Source organism: Hesperophylax consimilis, chromosome 8 (assembly GCF_061612785.1).
Source record: "Hesperophylax consimilis isolate HC1 chromosome 8, BYU_Hcon_1.0, whole genome shotgun sequence".
NCBI classification, from domain to species: Eukaryota; Metazoa; Arthropoda; class Insecta; order Trichoptera; family Limnephilidae; genus Hesperophylax; species Hesperophylax consimilis.
The window spans coordinates 6,285,638-6,311,786 of NC_142843.1; the positions used below are offsets into that span (position 1 = coordinate 6,285,638).

The window sequence follows — 26,149 nt, forward strand, 5'->3', positions numbered from 1 at the left end:
CAAAAGTCCTTTATATTCATTAACATGCATATATTTTTTCTATAAATTACGCCATCATAATTAATATTAATTAAGAAACACACTCTCATGAAGACGTTAAAAAAAACGTTTTCCGGAAATCCGAATTTTTAATTTGAACAAAAAAATATTTCCAAAAATACAATGAATTCTCGCTGGATTAAGAAACACACTATCACAGGTTAGTCGCATGAAGACATTTAAAAAACGGTTTCCGGAAATCCGAATTTTTAATTTGAACAAAAAACATTTTCCAGCGAGAAACACGTTGAATTCTCGCTGGATAAAATTCTGTACTGTATGAAACATAAACTAAAGTATAATACATCAATGGTATGAAAGGATGAGCGAACAATCATTTTAATCCTTGCCTTTTTTGTCAGGACGTTTCGGCAGACTCATAGTAGTTTCCAAGGACGGGGACCCCAACATGCTGCGCTCGGCCGTGTGGAAGGAGCTACGGATCCTGGACGAGATGGTCCAGAACGCCTCGGTGTCCTGGGAAGAGGACACCTTCACCTACAAAGAGGCCTGCGCCAGGTGGCTTGATAACTGCTTCACCAACGATATCCTCAATCTAGATAAAGTCATTGACGATGTGAGTAGCTCATTTGACTTCCATATTTAAACACTGAACAGAAAGCTCTAGAATTGTGATCTGCTGTAATTTGAATGAAAAATAATGTCGCTAATTGACATATGAGAATCCTCTTGACTCCTATGCTGCAGATAGGTGAATGAAATTAATATATCTGTTAAAGAAACATTTTCGATATTTGAAAATGTTTTATCAATTTCATGCAAAATAAAATAAATTTACATATCTACAGACAATTAGGCACTTATTACATAAATTAAACATTTCTTCAACATTACCCATCACACAGCATCTTCAAAGATGAAATTCTTTTTCTCAGGTCCTCCTGTGTGAGTTAATGTAAAAAGATCGATAGATTGTAATAATAATAATAAGTGTTTTATTATCTTTTTTTGTAACAAATAGATTTAATGATATCTTCACTGGGATCTCCCGTGCTGAGGATTTCATTTACATATGATTAAAAATAAGTAGTAGGGATAATAGCAATTATATATATCGAATAGTGTTTTTTTTAGAATAAAGTGTTTTTTTGTTCAGTTAAGTGGTTTCGGTTTCAGTATGTATTTGGTGTTACTTTATTATCTAGTTCCGATCTCCTTATGTTTTGTATCCAGATTTTTATTTGAGAATTAATATAGAAATATATTTAAATTAGGAGAGTAGAAGCACATATTTGATATTTTTTCGATTTACACAAATTAGATTGGAATTTATTAGAATTTTTATAAACACGTATTTTGACATCGCGATTATACACTTGTATTCTACTAAAAGTTTATTCGGGAAACTATCAATTCATGCACTAAAGGCCTGTAATCTCGTTTTAACCCTGTTACGAATAATTGGAAGAGATTCTTAATAAATAAGCAATATTCAATAATAGTCATTTTCCTCCGTGCATCATAGATTTCCAATTGTGTAAATTGGAAAAAAACTTTTACAAAAAATTGGTCGATAGTTTGGAGGGCTATTAAATACCTTATGCTTTGTTGAATATTTAAGGCGATGCACTACTTCGTGTAGTATTTTAAATTGAGCCGCTATCAATAACAATCCTTACGTAGATGGCGATAAGGTTTAAATTCCCGCTTAACACCATCCGCCTGTTTTGATTTATGCAAGAAAAAAACATTGCCAAAAAGTGCCTTTTATTTTATTTTGTCGATGTTCAGGCATAAATATTTAATTTTTTTTCGATCATTTTATAAATAACTTAATTTGCCACGTTATACAACAAAATCATAACCGAAAATAGGTTCGTAAGTAGGAGATTTTGAACTTTAAAGCAGTTTTCATAGGCCTTTACATTATTTTTTTCTGGGCTTATAAAAAGACTTATCTAAAAAATCCTCTATTATTTCAAAGGCCAAGATGTATTCTACTCGCAGTATTTAATTAAAGCATCTGAAACGTTTCTAGGTGACCAAATTTTCAAACCAAAAACACATGATTTTGAATTACTACGTATGGCATCGCCTTAAGAACAGTAATAATTTGAATATTTAAGAACAGTAATTATTTGAATGTGAACAGTAATTATTTGAATGTTTAAGAACATTAATAATTTGAATGTTTAAGAACAGTAATAATTTGAATGTTTAAGAACAGTAATAATTTGAATGTTTAAGAACAGTAATAATTTGAATCTACATTATTTATTTGTACTGATAAATTATCCGTGCATCCTTTTAAGGTCATAATTATATACCTATATAGGTGCATAATACTAAATCATGACTAATTTATGCACCCATTGTAGCTTTTATAATAATATGAATAAATAAACACTGCGTGTAATTAACGAGGATGCTGGCTGGACATTTAATTACATATGATTGGAATCGTAAACGAAGACGTTAGTTCCAATACATAATAATTTATCAACATGACCTAAAAGCGAGCCGGTTTATATTTTAATTGTGGAATACTAAAATAATTATTTAGCATTGCGATGTGCGTAAATCATTTTTAGCGGTAGTTTTATGTTATTTATATACATTCATATTCTACCTTGGTATTGACGTTAATCGGTTTCTACTAGAGATGGGTTATGAGTTATGACTCGTGACTCATTTTATTAAGTACTTTTGTACGGCTCAAAGGGTCGACTCAATTGAACGGGAGCCGTGAGCTAAGAGCTTATGAGCAATGAGAATACTGTGCTCCCCCAACACAGCTCCCCGATTCAGTTACCCGATACGGCTCCCAGCTCCCAGCATTACCAGACTACTAATAATTTGAAGAGATTCTTAATAAATTAGGAATACTCCTTTTTCTCCGTGTACGTTTCATGGATTTTCAACCTAGGAGTCAATAGCCCAAGACTAATGTCAATTGGCGAAATGAGTTTTCTTTCAAATTGGTATAGATACCTAAGCACTTTTGGGGTTATCTGTGTTTACACGGAGAATAATGAGTATTGCTGATTTATTAAGAACCTCTTGAAATTATTCGTAATCTGTTAAAAACGGGTTTGCAGACCCTTAACGAATGAATCGATAGGTTTCCTGATAAACTTAAAAAAAATTCAAATTTACTATCACGATTTCTTATCAAGGCAAACGCATGAACACGTGTTCCGAAATATTTGGAATTTACTAAAAGTTTTTCAGTTTTTTTTCAGTTTTCACCCATTTTTCTCCATGTAATTCACCTATTTGCTGTTTACGTTATTATACAATAAAAAATGTGTTTTCTTGGCATGCTGAAAATGATATCATTTTCAGAATAACCTAACCTAACCTCCAACAAATAAACTAATACGACTTACATTCCGATGGTTTTTATTTTCAAATCATCCATTTCTCAAACGACTGTAGAGACAAACCGATAGAATTGTGTTTTGAGGGTGTCGGTGCGCAATTTAGTTTACCTATTTGGGGTCTAGAAGTCAAAAGGTCTTACGTAAATAATTGGTGACATTCAAATTCAGCGATCAAAAAAAATTCTTCTATCAGTCAACAAATTCTAATGTTGGACAAAAGAGTTATTTGTTTTATTAATTGATTAGATAATGTCTATTTTGTCCAGGTGGAGCGTGGCGATCTGAAGCTGACCTTCCCCGTGATGTTTAACCCCGTGACGTGGCAGACGCACGTATTCCCAGTGTTCTTTGGGGGCACCAAGGTGGACGAGGATAACCTTATCATCAGCACGCCAGCCGTTCAGCTGGTCTACTTTGTTACGGCGGACACCAAACTGCAAGATACTAAGTGAGTAATTAAAGATTCAAGAAAAAAAAAACTAAATAAATTTATTTAATAAAAAAATTTACTATGCAAGGTGTCTGGGGGTAAAGAGCATTAACTTGGCAGGTGATTGATTCTAAATGAAGGTAGAAGTAAAAAAATACGAATAATTTTTGCGAAATTCCTTTTTTTCCATGCAAGCGATTCAACTTTTATGTCTAAAAACTACCTCAAAACATTGATATTTCGAAATTTTTTTTTTTTTTTTTTACTTATAGCAATTTTCGAGTAGAATCACTTCCTGAAGTTAGTGCACTTTTCCCCCGGACACGTTGAATAACATTTTGTTGTCATAGCTATAATTTTTTTATGGAATTAGAGACAGCCCTGATTTATTCAGTCTACCAACTAGAACTACGCGATCGAAAATTATTTTTAATTGCAACAATAATATTAGGACTGAATCATTTAGATACTCGCTTGTACCTAGATTGCATTCAGTTGGCAACACAGAAATTGTAGATGTGTTCAACTGCACGGAATATAGTTACTAAAAGGCTATAATATCATATCTGAGTAATAATTTCAGTTAAGGTTAGCATAATTTCTTCTGCAAATGGATCTATATTTGAATATAAAGTTGTATCTCATACAAAGCTGTGCTTGTTTGTTTGGGGGGCGTTATTCATTTAATTATTACCCTTAAGCTATATTCGCACAGAATTAACACCAATATCTACCAGTAAGCCGATATCAAAAAGAATTTAGGTCTATACCTACCCATAAGCCGCATTCGCACAGATTTGTGCGATTTCATTTTCACATTAATGCTTTGATCATGCGGAATACGGAACGCTTCTGTTTTTATTGTGACTTTATTTTTATAGATCAGGGAAAGAGAAAAAAATTATTCAATGTTAAGCAAATGATAATTTTATAGAATGACTGTAAGAAACCACAAGCCACAAAAAGGAAAAAAAATCGTTTTTGCCGAGCACGACTCCCGTATGCAAACATCGCATGCCGATGTCAAATTCCATTCCAATCTGGATGCCAAAAATCACATCGTTCAAAAGAGTTCTTTCATTATTAGAATTAGAACGTTATTATTGTTGAAACAATTCTAGATACCACCTATGTGCAAAATTTTATAGCATTTCGACCTCTAAATATTAAGGTCGGGTTGTTTTGATATATCGTCACATTTGACGACCCTCAAATCGAAGATCAGTGTCATTTTGATTTTTTTGACATTTTAAAGTTCACCGTTAAACGCCGATTCTCGGTCCGTTTTGGCTTTTGAACTAATTTTGATCAGCTGTCGAGCATAACAACATGACAGTTATCCTTGACAGCTGATTGTTATTTGATTAAAAGCTTATACGGACGGACAAACGGCGTTTTTACAAAGACCATTCAAATGTCAAAATTAAAATGTTTTTTTAAGTAAAATTTTTATTTTTAACCCAATGATTAAAGAAGCCTGTGATATATTGTTTTATAAACATAATATTATTGATACATTTCGTTTATCCCTCGATTTGTGTTCCGATCCTAGTGTTCCTGCGTATAGCTGCAGGTTGCAACCTTAAGCTGGTTTTGTATACTAGTAATTAACTCATTAAGAGGAAGCTACAAACCAAAAATGTGTATATTCTTGGTATACCTTATATTGTAGGTAAAAGGCATTAAAATCGCTTTACAAACGAAGTCTAGAAACGTTCGATTTAAAGCACGAAACTAGTTTTTATTCATTTTGTAAATAATTTTATAAGAAAGCAAAAAACTTATTTAATTGAAACTGTCACAGATAATCTATACTATAATACTGTATTTTTTTTTAAGTTGTTTCCTTTGTGCGTTCATACATTTCTATTGAAAAAAAAAAATTTAGTAGTTTACATTTGTATTTTTTATTGAGTATTTTATTTATTTATTTGTATTCTACTCAAGCGAAACGATAGTAAAACCTTCAATGTATACAAAGCATATTTTTGGTATTCATAATGTACACCAATTCGTTATAAAGATTAATCAAAATAGTGATTTGGCATTAAGCTTCGCCTTAAGTATCATTAGTATTTAAAGGCTTCGATTAGGCAGGTAAATAACTAGATCCTGCCATCCAGCTTAGTATGTGGGTGAATGTTAAAAATTGAAGATTAAACATCATGATTTCCCCAAAGGCCTCTTCCTATATTCACTTCGATATTCCTATACGCACTTTTTTGCTTTTTCTTGGAAATTTGATGTTATCAGTATTATATTAATTGAAGAATGTTTCAATATATTATAAGGTAAATACTTAAAATAATCACATCTAAAGGCACTTCTGATTCTAATTTCAAATAATATTTAAACAGTAATTTTATCAGAGTAGCCACCCAATGATAATAGTTGAGTGCTGATTGTTGCTATTATCGATACGTAGGTACATATTGTATACTCTATATTATTGTTTATTATACAATGTGAGTCGCTGATTATTTGGTCGTTCAACTCATTAACATCAAAGATTTCTAGCAAAGGCACTTCGCTCGCCACTTGCACTGAATACTAATAGCTTGATTGAAACATGAAACTATTGCAAGGGATTGTGGTTATAGTGGCTGAATATATCATACTAAATTTTTTTTTTTAAATTCCGCCTAATATCACATATTTTTTTTTAAACTAACTGTTATAAAATATTTCTAATTTTACTTAAAAAAATCTCTTCAAATTATTCGTAATCGTGTTAAGAACGGGACTGCAGGCCTTAAACAAATGATTTGATTGGTTTCATGGTAAACTTTTAGTAAAAAAAGGAATGTATTAACGCGACGTCGGAACACGTGTTCATATAGGTGACCGGATAAATTATCACAATGATAATTCATCACATCTTTAAAAAGTTTTTTTTTCATCGTTGTTAATGACTTTATATCACTTTTTAAAAGTGTGTTGAATTGGCACTGTGTTGAGTTATCATGGAACCGTTCATATAAATCATTATATTTTAGCATTTCGTCATTATATATTCACAGGGAAAACGCAGGTGCATGAACACGTGTTCCGATATATTTCCGAAAGAATTAACATTTTATTGGGAAAATAGGATTTTAATAAATTGGCAACACTCACTTTTCTCCATGTAACTTGACAATCAGTGGCGGCTCTTGACTTTTCGGTCTTGTAGAGTGCTAATGTCACAAAAAAAGGCATTATTGATGATGTTGTAGCTGAAAACGATATTTTTTTTGACAATATTTGCAGTGACAATATTTAAATTCGTTCATTATTAACGGAAAATGTTGCTTGTGCAATAATGGAGGATTCAGAGGACTTATCCCGCGACAGCGGGTGGTAACTTGGCCTTTTACGACGACCGCTCAGCTTGTAACTAATCTTATTTTACGAATACCTAAATGTTGTTTCAAATGAGGTAAAAAGGATTTTGGGAGTAGAATTTTGCGTCTAGTATTTTATTTGATTTTTATGGGTTGTATCATTTCAAACTAATAAATTCTTTTATTTTTATTGCATTTTTGTCTCTTGTAATCACATATTTTTGTAATTGTTACATTACAACTCATTTCTTAACTTTTTTAAATTTAACGACAAGTTTTCAAGAGAAACTCGCTTCAATATGGAATTATAATATATCGTGTGCAATTACATTTGTAACTGAATATTTTTTATAATTGTTCGAAGCAAGACCTAGGCGTGTCAAGTTCTCCATTAGACTTTGGCTTTATATTCTTGAACCAACGATTTGTAGGTCGTATCGTCGATTCGACCTGCCGCTATTGCGACAACTATTCCATTCGCTTTCCACTCGAATGCGCCATCTGATACAAATGGCTTATGCCAGTTCAGGGATGGCGAATGATACGCGACCATTATATTTCGACTTCATAATATGAATTAGATGTTTCCATGACAAAACAGAACATTAAAGAAAAGTGACAACAAACCTAAACCAAAACAACCTTACTGAACCTAACCAAACCTGTGATTTGTTGATGTTCTTTTTTTTTGCTTGAGATTGAGCATGTGCAAATATTTTACAATTGCAAACGTGCAAAGCGTGGCCCTGTTTTTTTATATTCTATATATTCTGGCATAAAGAATTTCAAAAAGCTATTTAAAACAGTTGGATTTTTGACCAAACTTCATTTGAATGGATGTTTTAATTCTTAATGTCACTTGCATTGTTGACCCCTGAGAGACGCTTATATTTGGACGTACTACTTGATACACTTGCTCGAATTGGTTCTCTACCCCATGTCAAGTTGAATTAGAATGTTTCTAATTCTAGGGGATATTGACGCGAGATATACATAATTGACAATGCCAGGGCGTTACTGATCTCATTGAATTAGATACAGTGAAAACAACAAGGCCAAGACTAAAATAAATAAACAAAACCACCAGGCACATATTAGCAAACACGCCATCAGATGTTGGTGTTCGTACCAGTCTTTGAAAGTCTGTTCTACTGGTTTGAAACAAGATGTTGAAATATTTCGAAATGTTCAAATTTTATTTGGATGAATTAGTACAATTTTATTGAGACAGCCGAATTATCTGTTTCCTAAACATTTGCATAATTGATTGATATTTCAATGCAACCGAGATTAATATTAATTTGCCGTAGTAAATTAATATAATTAATTTACTTCTTCAATGGGAAGACCGGATTTGTAATTAATATGTCATAAAAATGTTTACCTAACTGTCAATTTCCATTGAAAATGAAAGCATGAAGAAATCAAAATAGCATTAGTCCTAATTGTGACCCTTGTGGCACACCACTAAAGTACCAAACAAAAATAATTTATTTTCGCAATATTTTACAATGATTGTCGTAGCATCATAAAACTCAAATTATTAGAGTATTATATTGTTCTGTTTACGATTCATCAATTTCACGAGTAGGTAAGTAACAAAAGTACCCAAAAATGCAAGTTTCTCTTTTATCCTTGTGATTCCTTAAATCCATTCGCATTTTCTAGATTGCTAGGCGAATAATTTTATATGTTTAATTGCATTTTGATTATATCCAATCATGCAATATAAAAAATTAAACCCAGAAGGTTTGGTACAGTCAACTCTGTCTTAATGTGATCTGAACCAAACTTAATTCTATCTTTCTTCTGAATACACAAACATCGTTGAATTTGCAAATTTTACTCGGGTCGTTTTCATTAACCAGTTGAAATAAGTTATTAAAAAATGAAGCGAAGGGAATAACATTATTTAAATTTGATTAATCTTCGTTGCGAAATGTTTTTAGACATTATTTTAAATCCCATGCATATAATATTACCTACACGGAAAACATTAGTATGGCTTTTTACGAAGACACTGTTAAAAATGTGACTGCATGACCATTTCCTAGTAAAATATTAGTGATTCATAATAAATCTGAACACGTTTTCACGCAAGTGCTCTTGTCCGAATAAATATAATAAACGATATGCGAAAATATTATTATTTTGAATTCTATGCTGACAAACTTCTTTGGCAGTTTAGCGGGTAGGTATAAATAATAATAAAAAAAATAAAATAAAAAAAATTGTGTTCCGACTTCCTCAGTCATAATGTATTCGTGCTTTGCTGATAGTTAGTTATAAAATTTGTCAAATCGTTCGTTATAGGCCTCTAGTCCCGTTTTTAACAGGAAAACGAATAATTTTACCAGATTTAAAAAAAAAATCACATCAGTAAGTTTTATCCATGTACATACCCATTTGTACATGTACATACTTACTAATAAACGTGGTTAAAATTTACACAACTGATAAACAACCATTAACCCTTCTTTAATGTTAGATAATTAGTTATGTAAAATATAAACACGTTTATTGGTAAGGTGGTTTTATTTTGTATTCAAACGTAAGTGATTATTGATTGACTGCCGATTGGCAGTCAAACAATTCGCCTTACATAATTAAGTTCGTCATTTTATCGATAACGCTTTTGTTTACACAATTTTAGTAATTGTTCCTTTGAAATATGTGCGTATCTCAATAATTCCAAGAATTTTAAGCAATGCTTGTGCGCACTAGTTTCTTCAAATGAGATTAAGAAAATATCTGTTTAATAATCAGCAAACAATAAATGTTTATTGACATATACAAATAGAATGAATATCCACAGACTTTCTACCTTCCTCTTCCCCATCTCCTTCCATTTTCTACTTTTTTCAGCCACTCAATATTTCATCCGGGCAGTTGGGACTCTTGTCCGGAAATCAATTTTATTTTTTTGAAGTGAAACTTCTTTACGCGCGTTATGCAATTCCGAGACCGGAGTAAAACGAACTCATGACCGTCATCAAAAACCGTAATCATTTCGCTATAGGAGCCTAGCCAATATTATATACCTACATTCAGTCGCTCTCCAAACTCAGCTTCGCGGTCTAGAGGCAAAGCGCCCGATTGTCGTCGTGAAGAACCGAGGTTCGATCCCCGCTTTAACTATTTTTTTTTTCTTTTTGTGATTTTTTTAATAATATTTTTTTTTAAAGTGATAAAATGCTCTCGTGCTGCGACTTTTAGATATTTTGACTATATGATATTTTGGTCGAATACGTAATAACCGCGGTCTAGAGGCAGAGCGTTCGACACTCGTTATGCAGAACCCGGGTTCGAATCCAATATTTTTATAACTTTTAATTTTTTTTATCAACGATTTGTAATAATGAAGTAAAAAAAGAGATAAATTTGTTAATTTAAATTCAATTTACTTTACGGTACCTATATGACATTATGGTCGAAATATAGCTTACAAATCGAGCCGGTAGAGTTGCTCGGTATTTTGATTAATTATTTTTATTTATCAACGATTTGTAATAATGTAGTAAAAAATTACATAAATTTGTTAATTTACCTTTATTTAATTTACGGTACCCGTATGATATTTTGGTCAAAATATAGCTTACAAATCGAGCCGGTAGAGTCGCTCGGTATTTTGATTATTTTTTTTTTTTATCAACGATTTGTAATAATGTAGTAAAAAATTACATAAATTTGTTAATTTACCTTTACTTTAATTTACGATACCTATATGATATTTTGGTCGAAATATAGCATACAAATCGAGCCGGTAGAGTCGCTCGGTATTTTGATTAATTATTTTTATTTTGAATCATTAAAATTACTAATCAAGGCCGATAACGCCGCGTCGCGCGAAATATCTCTCCTCGCGGTCTAGAGGCAGAGCGTTCGACACTCGTTATGCAGGACCCGGGTTCGAATCCCATATTTTTATAACTTTTAATTTTTTTTATCACATGCTACTTATAAATATGTCAATAGACAGAAAAAAAGAGAGAATGAAATGAAAAGAGAGAGAGAAGAATACTAAAAGTTTCACTTCCGTCGTGCATAGACTTGCCACACACTGTATTTTTTTTTCTAAACTGGAGAGCAGTGATAATAAAGTATCAATATAACTAGAAATTACAGTTTAGAAAATGGGGGTGGAACCATAATGTTATAAGTGATTAAAATACAAATATATTGATAAAACATAGGCAACATTCTCACAGCATACAGGGTGTTAAGGGACGTTCCTGAGACTATTTGACGTAAAAATGAACACGTAATTTTGTTCTTCGGTGACATTTTTGATGTTTTTTTTCACCCAAAAACATAGAAAATCAGCAGGTATTGTACGGTTAGGGTCGATGTTGAACGGTTACTCGGCAGAGTGACCAGTGGCAACATGTAATTTTTTTAATATTAAAAAAAACATCGAAAAAGTCACTGGAGACCAAAATTTCTTTCAAATTTTTTACTCCAAATAATATAAGGAATCACTGGTTAGAGTAGGTCAAGTATATCTCTTAACACCCTGTATACGTACTCAAAGGCATATAATATACTAACACAGGCGTATCACATAGACATGCTCAAATAAATAATTTAAAACACAAAGATAAAAAGTAAGCATTTTGTTATAAAACTTTTCCAAGCTTCACACAACTGATAAACAACCATCTTTGGATCGTAAACGACTGAATCAAATTCCAAAAAAAGCTCATTAGTAAGTCCCTAAAATGTTATAATGAATTACCTATAACAATAAGATTATGTATAAAATCTCGATGTCACCTGAAATCTCCTTTATTTGTGCATGTTTTTCTATTTATGTTGTTATTGTTTCAATAATTGGTATTAGAAAAAACACTAATTTTACTATTTGTTTTCCAGGGGAGCAGAATGGGAGGAGGTATTCTTGGAGACTGTGGGAAACGCCCAGGATTCTGGTATATTTCAGCATATTTCCATAGCCAGATTCGCCTCCAGAACCCTGGACCACGAGCTGGAGAAGAACACCAGGACCGTCATCCCCTTCTTCGCTTCCACCTTCATCATCATGTGCATGTTCTCCATCATCACGTGCATGATGTCTGACTGGGTGAGTTCTCGATATATATTATATACATTAATTTTCCAAGTATCGGCGATGCACCACGTCATATAATATTCGTAATCAGACCGCTAACAATAACACTTCTTATGTAGATGGCGATACGGTTTTAATTCCCGCTTAAGAGAAATGGCTGCGCGGCCTTTTTATATAAAATTTAACTTTATATTTGCGGCCAAAATAGATATAATAAATATCTGGTACGGATATCTGATATTTGTGTTTTAAATTATGATATATGGGCCATTAAATAATTCATTTTTGCATGATTTCAGTCAACTTTTTTGACTAATTTTAGACTAAATTGTCGCTTACGCCCTTTAGCCTTTCCGGCGTCGACCTAGTTCATTTCAGCTATGTCTTGACAAAGTGAGCAACAAGGGCGGTCGGCGTGTTTCTGAGCGAGGCAAGCAAATTATAATTATCGAAGTAGAAGATAATACTAATGAATCTAAAAGTAACATGATACAGAACAAGATACATAAATAAAAAGGCAACATCAGCTATCGAGACCAAATTATTTATGTCGTCCCATATCTTAATCTAAGAGATCCAATATTATCCTCAACTAGTTCCCATATTTTGTTTGGCTGCTATACTTGTATGATTACAAAGATCTATTCAAATATATTTGTAACCTAGATAATAGGTTCTGCCACACGTACAATTCGTTGCGGCGGTACCACGCGCCACTCCTGGCCGCCGCGCAGAAAAGTCTGACAATAGAATGTGTTGTAAACTGTTACCTTACTTTCGGACTTTACTTTTCTGCGCGGCTGCCTGGAGTGGCGCGTGGTACCGCGTGTAATTGTACGTGTTGCAGAGCGTAATGTCTCGGAACCCTCTATTTTACTGTTCATTAGGTATTACAAATGGTCACACTCTAACCGCAACAGTTACCGAATAATAGTCCACCGACTAACTTAATAGTATGAATACTGATGAGCATGTTATTTTGGTTGAAGGTCCGCTCCAAGCCCTGGCTGGGGCTGTTGGGTAACCTATCAGCCGTGATGGCAACCGCCGCGGCCTTCGGGCTCGCCATGTACCTCGGCATCGAGTTCATCGGGATCAATCTCGCAGCACCCTTCCTGATGATAGGTAAGTCCTTGCTTTTATAAGCAGTTGTCATATTGTATTATGTTTCCCTGTGCCAATGATCGGTAAATAGTTATTTTTATTAGCATCACCCATAACTCTTGATGACAGTTAAATTTTTGACTGTGCGTATTTTCATTTCTTCTGTCTGTAATTCTGTTTGTACGTTCCGGTTCCGTTTCAAGATGGTAGCCATTTAATGGTTCAATAAACATTATTTTTTTTTATAAAATGTGAAATCATCGTGTTCATTTGAACTGCCTTATTCGCGTTTTTCAATATTATGGTATGAATAAAAATTGAAAAACAATTAACCGTGAATTATGGGGAAAAAGCCAAGCGCCGCTTGTGCTGAAATCTAACCTAACCTACAAACTTTGTGGTTATAAATTATGGGAAAGGAACCAAGCTCTGATTGCGGTTTCTTAGGTTTTTTTATACTACTGGTGAAATTGACCAAACGTTTTCAATTACACAAATTCTATCTGGAACAGAGTCAATTTCATTTGCCTGCCTAGGTCCCTTCCTTCAAATCAGTATTGGTCACATTTGTAGAGATTTTCTGTTCACTGGCGAACTACTTATTTTCAGATACATCCACCTACATAAAATTCTATTCTATAACTTTTGTTTACATGCTTTTGAAATATTGTTTGGTTGGAAATTGAGCAAAGCAGTGATTGCGACGATGGGCAGTATCAATATTGATACGATTTATTTACTGTGAGAGTAGTACGAGTAGGTACCTGTCTGCAACTATAATATAATGTTTGTGAATTGTTGGTTTGCGCAACTGCAAATCAGTGCAGGCTCTGTATGCTAATTTAATGTTTAGTAACCAAATCTATTCTAGAGGACAACTTCGTAATATAAGTCTAGTGACTCAATTCATACTAGTGATCCATGCTACTTACTTTGCATGCCCTCAAAATAACATAGTAGATTAAAATACCCAGTAAATAAATTGTTTTTAAGGTGACATAAACTCTAATAACGAGGGTTTGCTCGACGTTCATATTTTGATTATTTCTGACAAACGTATTACTAAAATCTCAAATGTTTCTAGAGGGGTCCCTACGGATGTAAGTTATTTATATTTAAGGCGATGCACTACGTCGTGTAATATTTTAAATTGAGCCGCTATCAATAACAACCCTTGCGTAGATGGCGATAAGGTTTAAATTCCCGCTTAACACCATCCGCCTGTTTTGATTTATGCAAGAAAAAAACATGGCCAAAAAGTGCCTTTTATTTTATTTTGTGGATGTTCAGGCATAAATATTTTTTTTTCGATCATTTTATAAATAACTTAATTTTCCACATTATACAATAAAATCATAACCGAAAATGGGTTCGTAAGTAGGAGATTTTGAACTTTAAAAAAGTTTTCATAGGCCTTTACGCTATTTTTTTCTGGGCTTATAAAAACACTTTTCAAAAAAATACTCGATTATTCAAAGGCCAAGATGTATTCTACTTGCAGTATTTAACTAAAGCATCTGAAACATTTCTAGGCGACCAAATTTTCAAACCAAAAACACATGATTTTGCATTACTACGTATGGCATCGCCTTAAGATTAATAAAAACAGAACCTTACCATTAAAATATTTTATGTAAAAAGTTTTGAAAAGTTTATAAAACGTATACCTATACTTATATACGATGTATTTTTATAGACGATGAATTAGTAACTTCCCGAGGGATCCTCCAGAAACATTTGAGGTTTTAGTAATACGTTCAACAGAAATAATTAAAATAAACCCCACTGAAAGATCCATTTTCTAGGCCAGCTAGGGCAAAGTCGACTAAAGGTCCGTTATGCTACGTATACATCCGCGAGCTGAACTGCCGAACTGAATCTCAACTTATGGAAAAGAAACGAAGCAACCGCAAATGGTGCGAAACGCCGCTTGCAGTTGATTCGTTCCTTTCCCGTAATTCATGATACGGTTCGCAAATGTATACGTACCCTTACGCCATCCATTACGCCGGGCCGCGCGATGAATATTGGTTTTACACGACGTCATCACTTAAGATTCCCACTTTATTTTAGAGATTTGATGGCAAATTCAACCGCAGGTCTGTCCAATACACCAGGACCGCGCGTCGCATATTTTTGTAGACGGCTGCTTCACTTACAAGACTATTCTAAATTGCTTATCAACTAATATAATGAAAATTCCTTATTGCCCGATGACTATAATAGTACATATTCATGAAATTAGGCAATTTACCTACGTAAATTTCGATGACACGTAACTATTCAATTATTTACGTAAATGTCAAATTTGAAATGTGTGACTGTTAACGACTTAGCGACTAAAAAATGAAGTACTTTGCGGCTTATCAAAGACTGAGTGGTCGATTTAGCCCGATTAAATTTGAGCGAGGAATGTCGTACGCACCGAGGATCTCTCCACACCAACTGATATACCGGGCCATAGATATCCAGGGAGAGCTGTGAATTATATTAACGATACTCTATGCTCTAAGCGAATGTTTACCAAAATGCGGTACTCTTGTCCCGAGGGCTAAGCGATTCCGCCATTACAGAATTTTGTGTCCCAAAAGGATGTTCTTTAGGACCTCTATTGTTTAATATTTATTTCAATGATCTATGTAACAGAAATTTTGACTATTTTTTATTTCAAAATAAAGAATCTTCACATAAATATGCTATAATTTCACCGATCTGCGGTAAAATTAAATCTGTACGGGTAACTTCCCACTTTCTGGAGGTTATAGTGTAAGTCATCTTCCTTGGAGTGACTTCATTTGGATCCAAGAAGTGATAGATACGGCGGGGTGTGATGATGACATCAGTAACACTTGTTTATAACTTGCTATGTGCCTGATGAGCTAACACGAATTCAATTAATGTTAATCGCCCCTTTTGAAAGCCGGAACACAAGACAAAGAGTGTCACAAAATTCATAGAAAAATCAATAGATAAAAGTAAGAATTCAAAAAATTCGATATTCAAGGGAGGGCACATTTTCGGGTTCTATGAAAGTCCTATTTAAGTTCTGTTTTCATATCATTATAGGTTATAGTTGCTTGACAGAACTGAAATAAAACAGAACTTTAAAATGAGCTTTGAAATTTGAAGAAATGTTCAAATTCTCCGAAACAACCTGTCCTAAATGTGAGTAGAAATTCGGAATGTGAAGTCAATAATAAAGAACCATTTGAATTTGTTTTGGAAAATTCAACGAGTGAAGTGCACTTTGTACCTTACCTTCTAACTACGAGGCGTGCGGAATGCGTGTACTTAACGATACTAATGATGCAATGCTTAATGCTTTTTAATAATTATTACGGTGTTTGGTTCGCTGTGCGATTTTCCACCAGTGTATAGCAGTTATTTTGTAAAAATACTGGATCGTGTAGAAATATCCAGGTTTCCTACAATAACTGACGTAACGCAGTATAAATACTTAATACCTATATGTCAGACTTGCTCATTATATGATTGCTTGTGTATATATATATATATACACAAGCATATATATATATACACCTTTACCGACGTATTTTGTTGCGGAGGGTAACATAAACATGTATTTTGCAATAATAAAATAGTTCACGCCCGGATTGAAATGTACAGGGTTTTCCAATAAGAGGTGTTATTTTTATATTCAAAGAAACTTTTCCCGTAAAAGATCAATGGTTTCGTTGCTTGTGTGGCACGTAGCGCCGTCTTGTTAAAAGTAAACGTTGTCCAGATCAATACCATCCAATTCCGGCCATAAAAAATAATTAATCATCTCTCGATAGCGCAATCCATTCACCGTAACTGTTGCTCCAGCCTCATTTTCGAAAAAGTAAGGTCCAATGACTCCACCGGACCATAAACCACACCAAACAGTCATACGTTGAGGATAGAGAGGCTTTTCAACAATAAATATTGGGTTTTCCGAGCCCCAGATGCGACAATTTTGCTTGTTGACGAAGCCACCGAGGTGGAAATGGGCCTCATCACTCAAGATGATTTTTCGATGGAATTCTAATAATTAATAATAGAGAATTTTAATAATTTCAATGCGTTGTTGAAGCGTATATCGATCCATTTTTATTAATGGCGTAGTTTCTACTTGTCAAATGTCAAAAAATGACAGCTTCAAAAGTAACATCTACCGAAATAGTGGGCTATTCAAAATAACACCTCTTATTGGAAAACTCTATAATTAATGGGAATAATAATTATTGTCAGAAACATGGATATTTCTCCACGATCCAGTATTTTTGCAAAATAACTGCTCCATGATAATATATTATTCCTGCTGAACATTTGTGAACACTTAATTTATGAAATATATCAAGAAAAATCCAATAGATCAAAGCATTACAGTTATGATTTTTTCAATTCGCGTGCTATAGGTACAAAGTTATTTATTAGTCAACAATAACTTTAAATGTGCATTTCAATCTTTGCAACAAAGGCGAACAGTAGCTGATTTAACACACATAAAATTTTAAATAGAAATATCGACTGTACCGAACTTCCCGTGATTAATTTTAACATACATTTGAGACGTACAAGCCATACAGCGCTATTCCACACACTTCATTACAAAACAAATGCAGCATCTAATTCGCCAATTAACCGTGCCCTTCATACATTACATAATATTTATGTCTAAACTCAAATATCGACAATTTTTCGGATTCAATGTCTAAATTTAAAAGGAACATCTTGTCAATGATATAATCTGTTAAATGAGCATATATATACAAGCACACACACACACACATATATACTCACGTCACCTCACATAAGAAATTACAAGGAAACATATCGTAGGTATCCACTCAACATCTTGAAATATTTAATATCTGTAATCAATGTACTCTTTGTTTCTATAATATTAAAAATATATTAAAACTGTCATGAATCTATTATCTAATAAATTTATAAATTACTCAATTATTATGCGATGATGACACCAGTCAAACACTTATGTTTATAATTTGCTATGTGCCTGATGAACTAACACGAATTCAATTAATGTTAATCGCCCTTTTTGAAAGCCGGAACACAAGACAAAGAGTGTCAAATAATTCATAGAAAAATCAATATATAAAAGAATTATAATTATAAAACAATTATAATTCTATTAAAATCTCCAGAGTTTACTCGCTTACTTATGTGAACGTGGTACAACTTACGTCGCAATGAAGGCCACAATAAATTTATTTGTGTCCACTTTAATCGTCATTCGACCCTTGTGTTTGGACACATTAACCTAAAGGCAAAAGGTTGGTAAGATAAGGCGTATTTTACATTAGTACCTACCTTACTAAACAAACTACGAACCTACTTAAATTAATTCAGTCTACTGCCTTGATTTCGTGATTTGACAGAACAAGTTTTTTTAAATCTAGCTAGGTATACTTGTCACAATGACAGAAAAGTATGCCAATATAGGACAGGATAAATCATCACATATTTAAAAAGTTTAAAAAAAGTCATGGAAAATGATGAAACAAAAACTTTATTAACTGGGTTAAGTAGGTTAGGTTAGGTTAGGTTAAATATGTTTTTCGTCGTTTCTAACGACTTTATATCACTTTTTAAAAGTGTGTTGAGTTATCATGGAACCGCCAATATGATAGATACCAATTCGGTAATGATATTAAGGACGGGTTGTTTCACAGAATTTGAACAATTCATCAATTTTCAATGTTGATGTTCAAGTTCTGTGAAGGTTATATTCAAGTTCTGTTCTTATTTCAGTGTTTTGAAACTAGTCAGTAATAATATAATAACCGAAATTGAATAGAACCTTCACAGAACTTTAAAAAAACATTGAACTTTGACGAATTGTTACATTTTTTTTAAACAACCCATCCTTAGTATCTACTTCTTTAAAGGCACAAATGCTACATAATACACGGTGTCCGGAAACTCGTAGTACAAGCGGGAAACTGGAGAATCTACACCACATGGGGAACCCAAAAAAACATAAAGTTTTTTGATTTGAGCATTTTCAAAAAAAAAAAAATATATATATATTTTTCGGCTATTTTAGGGTTAAAGTTTTTTCTGGTGTTTAGGGTTGAATAACAGATGTTTTAACCCTGCAGAGCAGAAATATTTTATGATTACACCGGGTTAAATGAAGGGTGATTTCAAAATAATGCTTCAAATCCGAGTTTCTTCATTTGTTTTACTTTCAAATAGTTTTAATTAGTTGGGTACTTTGATCTTCAGTAATAATTTATAAGAATTTAAAAAAAAAATAAAAAAATTATAAAAATAAAATCAACTTCAAACTCGATTTACTCGATAACGAAAGCTCAAATAAAAAAAATATATACTACAAAATCGACTCCAAATGTGATGTAGATTCACCAGTTTCCCGCTTGTACTACGAGTTTCCGGACACCCTGTATATCTACCTATGGACAGATATATTATGAACTCTATTCTCAATGAGAACGATTTGCGTAATGTAATCTAATGTCTTAAAGTTCACAAAAGATCCTTGTAGAGTACAGAATGTCTTGTAACACACATGACCAAGAACAATCTTGGTCGTAATGTTCCGATTGACATTGGCTATACATTGGAGACAAACATTTGCCAGCAGTACCGCCAGCATACCGCTGACGATCGTCTCCTTCTAGGGATATCCACAACTGGCTACTTCCTGACAGCAATACTTAATGAGTACCAGCATATATTGTTACTAAGGTGCCAGCAGCCATCAGCTCTGTGGTACTTAACCATTGGCGTAAATGGGCCCGTACTAAGATGTCCAAGTGCACCAAAAAATTTAATGCATTTTCATAAAAATAGACACAAAAGGGTATGAGGAGTGGGTAGGAATTTGGGGGTCAGTTTGTCCAGGAGTACCGGACGTTTGAATTCATCTCTCCCACTGCGGTACAAGGCGATGAGTCGAGAGTCCTGCTGGAGAGCAAGATCTACCTCAACCAGTCTCTCCAAATCTGACCCAACACACTGACCCTCAAAGTAGGCAGAGAATCCGCCGCCAAGACCTAGATAAACCTCTCCCCATGAACCAGGGCACCCCTGCTAAGTCACCAAAAGTAGCGAACCACTTGGGCTAACATATAACAAATGTGTTGGTTATCCAATTAATGGTTCCCAGGCCGCGGTACCCATACCCGCCTCCCAAATTAAAAATTATCTTGGACCTTAACTTGGTAAAACTTATTGGGTAGGAAATTAGTTTTAATTTTTAATTCAATTTGATTTTAATTCTTTTCTTAGTGATTGTGAAAGAATTTGTTTTCAATAAATCAATTTTTAATCAAATTAAAGGGAGTTTAAAACAGATAAGACCTAACAATATTCATTGTGGTCTGTGGTTTATCTTCATTGTTTTCGAAAAACCTTTAAAAATAATTTTAATTGACAAAGCAATCAATATTAAACAATAAAGCGTATAGTGGTTTCCTTATTGTGTAAGTAGCTACCTAATCCGTTAATAATGCGTCATTATTTTACTAATTGAGTCGTTCTTATTGCTGGTGCAGAAGACACTCTTCTGAATCTGAACTCTGTCTCCAGGTTTGAAAGTTACAAGGTGATTTAACACAATATATGACAGTCATTAACCCTTCAGTACTTTCATCACTTTTGTTCAGTTTGCAATGTTTTCTGTGTATTTCAAATGGGCTATATAATCTTATTTTTTAATTTTCCGTAAAAACAAATACTGTTTTAGAAACTAGATAAAATTATCTTGTTGTCTTACTATTTCTAAATAATGAAATTTTAATAGCAAACGTGAAAATTGTTGTCAAAAACACTAACCACATTTTTACTCAATTTTTACTCCTATCGTAGAAAAATTGAGAGAACTCGATATTTCGAAAACACGCTCGTTTAGTTTGGGGAATTTGTAAGAAAACTGTGCCTTCACTTTTATCTCGTTCATATAATAAAAAATAATTTTTAAAGTTAAACCGATTGTTACGATAGCGGCGCGAAATATGAATTATTAATTTGGCTATTTTTAGGAATTTATTAATGAATTCCAGTATTGTTGGATATAGTAACACTGCCTACATATTATCTTTGTATATTATCTATGCCCAGATTGTCTTTGCTTCTGAACTTGTTCCTCCCAAGCACTTGTTAAACGATGGTTAATAAGAATGGTTTATTTATTAAACTCAATACAATTATAATCGTATTCTTATTTCACCACAATATAACATGGTGTCAGGTGTGGGGTAGAGGTTGTAAAAACGATGGACGTTGTTAGATTAAAAATTACTCTCTCTCTAACGTGAAAAAATTATGTATTTCCGTAAGATAGAAAAAAATAAATACTTTGGTCATATATGACCCTAAAACGCCGGAGGGGTTAAGGCGATGCACTACGTCGTGTAACATTTTGAATCGAGCCGCTAACAATAACACCCCTTATGTAGATGGTAATAAGGTTTAAACTCCCGCATTTTGATGTATGCATGAAAAAAAATCAAGTAACAAAAAAAAAGTGGCATTTATTTTATTTTGCGGAAGTTTTTCGATCATTTTATAAAGAACTTAATTTGCCACGTTATTCAATAAAACCATAACTGAAATGGGTTCGTAAGTAGGAGTTTTTTTTTCAATGATATTTTTTTCCTGATACATTATTTTTTTCTTGGCTTACTTACTAAAACACTCAATTATTGCAAAGGCCAAGGATGAGTTCTAGTCGCATTTAATTGAAGCATCTAAAGCTTAGATTCTTAACCATTTCTAAGGCGGTCAAATTTCCAAACCAAAAACACAAGATGTTGCATTACTAGGTAGTTCATCGCCTTAAACTTTAATTACAAAATAATACAAAGTACTTGGTATAAAAATATAGCGTGTAAACAGTATAAAAATGATGTACGCTGTCGAATTGGTATGTAGGTTAATTTTGATATAAAAGATTGCTAATTTATTAAGAATCTCTTCAAATTATTCGTAATCCGGTTAAAAACGGGCCTATATAGGTTTCTTGTAAAACAGGAATGTACTATCGCAATGTCGGAACACACGTTCATAAAAATCATAATATTTTCGCATTTCGTCATTATATATTATCAAGGCACATGAACACGTGTTCTTAAATAAAATACAATAAAAGTTTCAGGAAATGACCTGCAATCCTGTTTTTAATTTAAGAATAAGAGATTTTTAATAAATCAGCAATACTCAATATTTTTCGTGTGATTTAAAGTAAATATACTATACTACTGATTAAAATAACGAATATAATATTACCAGCTAAACCACATTGAAATTGAACCTAGAACATCGTTTTATGTTTATACACGGTGTCCGGAAACTCGTAGTACAAGAGGGAAACTGGAGAATCTACACCACATGGGGAACCCAAAAAAACATAAAGTTTTTTGATTTGAGCATTTTCAAAAAAAAAAAAAAACCAAAAAAAAATATTTTTCGGCTATTTTAGGGTTAAAGTTTTTTCTGGTGTTTAGGGTTGAATAACAGATGTTTTAACCCTGCAGAGCAGAAATATTTTATGATTACACCGGGTTAAATGAAGGGTGATTTCAAAATAATGCTTCAAATCCGAGTTTCTTCATTTGTTTTACTTTCAAATAGTTTTAATTAGTTGGGTACTTTGATCTTCAGTAATAATTTATAAGAATTTGATTAAAAAAAAAAAAAAAAATCAACTTCAAACTCGATTTACTCGATAACGAAAGCTCAAATAAAAAAATAAAAATACTACAAAATAGACTCCAAATGTGATGTAGATTCACCAGTTTCCCGCTTGTACTACGAGTTTCCGGACACCCTGTATAAAACTAATGTCAATGACTCAATTCATAAGTCATCCTTTTGTGTTTATTCCGGTTATAATAAATTAATTGAATAAACATCGGGAATGAATTCGCGCTCTATTGTTATGGTAAATGAATCATCTAATTATTAGTCAGGATGGTGGGAATATTATTTTTTTTAAATTGGTACCTACTTTACCAAGGCCGCCCGCGCCCGGTAGATTTCGCGAAAATATTCACTCACAAGTGGAAAAATTATTTTTTATTAGGTACCTAAATTACGCGAAAATATTTTTTCGGGGTGTGACAAAGCAGCACCTGCAGGTGCAAAGTAAACCCGATTTACGGTACCTATACCAAATCCAAAAATATAAAATAAATGAAAACACCTTTGTAAACCATGGTGGCTGAGTTGACATCGCGTTTGGATCCCACCCAGGTGTAGTGTGTTCAATTCCTTGGCTGGCTAAGTTCTCCATCACAGACAAGCAACTTTTTCCGCTTACTGTGGTGGTAGTAGGAGATTTTCAAATATTGTCAGGTTATTCGTAACCTGGGAATATTTGTCTTTCTTTCTATAAAAAAAAGGTTGTATTTATCAAAGAACAGTAAATTTCTGAAATTTCCCCCAATTAGGTATTTATGCAATTATGCAAGGGCGTAGCTATAGCATTCACCTTGGGGGGTGGTTCAATCCTGGGGGGGGAGAAATGGGAGTTGGAAAATTTATTAGATATTTATTATACCCCTTACATTGAGGTATTCTACATTCTTGGGTTAATTTCCTCTTCCAAGATTCCACTTCATTCATTAATTTACTTATTTATACATTGATTCATTCAAGAAAACAAAATCGAATTTGAAATAGACATTATTTTTACTGTGATTTTTCACGGGTACTAGAAATATGTATTGTAATTTACTTTTTTATAACTTTTAGTGAAGTAATGAAATTATTTTGATTATTCAGGTATAGGAATCGACGATACGTTTGTGATGCTGGCGGCCTGGAGAAGAACCTCGGTGAAGTTGTCAGTCCCGGAACGCATGGGGCACACCCTGTCTGATGCAGCGGTCTCTATTACCATCACCTCCGTGACGGACATGATCTCCTTCTGGATAGGGGTCATCAGTCCGTTCCCCTCTGTCAGAATCTTCTGCTCGTACTCCAGTAAGTTACAATCACATTATTGACTGAGCCTGACTCAGTGTCTTGTTTTGACTTAACCGTTTTGCAATTATATGTTTGTACGGTTTGTTTCCGTTTCAAGGTGGTAGCCGTTTTAATGGTTCAGTATAGATTCTTTTTTCAAATGTGAAATTGTTATGTTTATTTGCTTTTTTTTCAATTTTATGTTACTTACCTTCCTGAAGAATGTTTAAAAAAAGAAACAATTGAGTGACGATTCTTGACGAAAAAAGGTAGGTACATAAAAAAAAATGGTTTATAATTAAGTGAGTGACAGATCACGCTATAAGTTGAAAACGTTTTATAAAATTCCATTATACTCACAATACAATCCCATACAGACATGTTACACCTAAAAAGATGATGTGTTAAAAGTGTGGGCGTGGTTACAATATGCGCCGTGATCTACTAGCCAGGCTATATTTGAAAATTATGCAACAATTTATGGAGCGCCATAATTACACGGATGTCAACTGTCAAATTGACTGATCCCATACAAAGAAATGATATTCGGCGGCAGTTCCCCAATTGATCCGACTCCCTCTCCTGAGGAAGATTTTAGCGTAGTGTAGTGTTTAACCCTAACATATAATACGTATATACCACACCCAAATTATGCGCGCATAATATACCTTTAAGTAGGTAAATATTTAAGTAGCTACTGAAAAATAATTTCAAAGAATATTTTGGTTTTGATTTATTAAATATAACATAATTTTATTAAATAAATTTAGAAACATTATTTTTTGGACGCGAGGTCTACTGTTCACAGAACTACTAATATAATTAAATCTACTAATTCACTATGTGAGTAATTGTAACTCTGGTTATTTAAAAAATTAGAACTGATATGTCTATTGTCATGAAAATATTAGGAAAATTCTAAAGAATTTTTTTTTCAGGTTTGGCTGTTTGCTTTACATTTATATGGCATTTGACATTCTTCGCATCCTGTATGGCTATCGCAGGATACTGCGAACAGAAGAACCTTCATTCTATTCTTTGTGTCAAAGTTCTTCCTGTGTCCAGGGCCATCAAAGGTAATGAAATTACTATTGCAATCAGTTTATATCACGTTGTGACAAAAAGCCAATCACAACAAACACTTTACTACAACAAGATGTGGATTACTTTTCATGTGACTATTATTTCACTTAATTTGAAGACGGCAACTCTTATTATGTTAGATAACTAACAGTAATTACCAAAGATGTACTTTATTTCAAATAAATCCATTTCAAATGGAAATGCAAAATGCAAAATGGGTATTTTCCATTTTGCATTTTAAATGCTTTTCTAAAAACCATTTTGCATTTTAAATGCTTTTCTCAATTCATTTTCCATTTTAAATGCTTTTCTCAATGCATTTTCCATTTTAACTGCTTTTCTCAATTCATTTTCCATTTTAAATGCATTTCTCAATGCATTTTCCATTTTAAATGTTTTTTTGCAACATTCTTCTTACTATCTCCACTCATCTTTTTTTCATAAGCCCCAAATATCAGTCGGTCCTCAACCTCGCTATGAGAGATAATTTACATTTATCAAGTTGCTCCCTGGTAGAAGCCCTGGCAATTGAGTGATACCATTACAAAAAAAACTGATTCAAATACTGAACATGGGGCCATGCCCCTGTAATATTCAATGTTAGATAGCAGTTTCTATGTTTTTACGTTGGCAACATTTGTCCCGCGCAAATTTTTTGTGGTTCATAATCTGTAGTCGTGGCATTTTTTGATTTACCATCATGTAATATGTTTGTTCTACATTGATGTCCATTATTAAATGACAAAACTGTTTAAAAATTCTATAATTATTTTAATTGTTTGACCTGAGAAACCATTTTGCATTTTCAATGCATTTTGAA

General features: G+C 33.2%; 1 protein-coding gene across 1 annotated transcript in view; it reads left to right on the forward strand.

Moving 5' to 3' along the window:
* Positions 1–26,149, forward strand: part of Ptr (patched domain-containing protein) — a 99,078-nt gene that overhangs the window by 66,012 nt on the left and 6,917 nt on the right. Inside the window, exons 3-8 of the mRNA XM_089634814.1 lie at positions 402–616; positions 3,650–3,831; positions 12,009–12,216; positions 13,194–13,329; positions 24,064–24,264; positions 25,185–25,322. Coding sequence (XP_089490940.1) covers positions 402–616; positions 3,650–3,831; positions 12,009–12,216; positions 13,194–13,329; positions 24,064–24,264; positions 25,185–25,322 — 1,080 coding nt within the window. The remainder of the gene's footprint in view (positions 1–401; positions 617–3,649; positions 3,832–12,008; positions 12,217–13,193; positions 13,330–24,063; positions 24,265–25,184; positions 25,323–26,149) is intronic.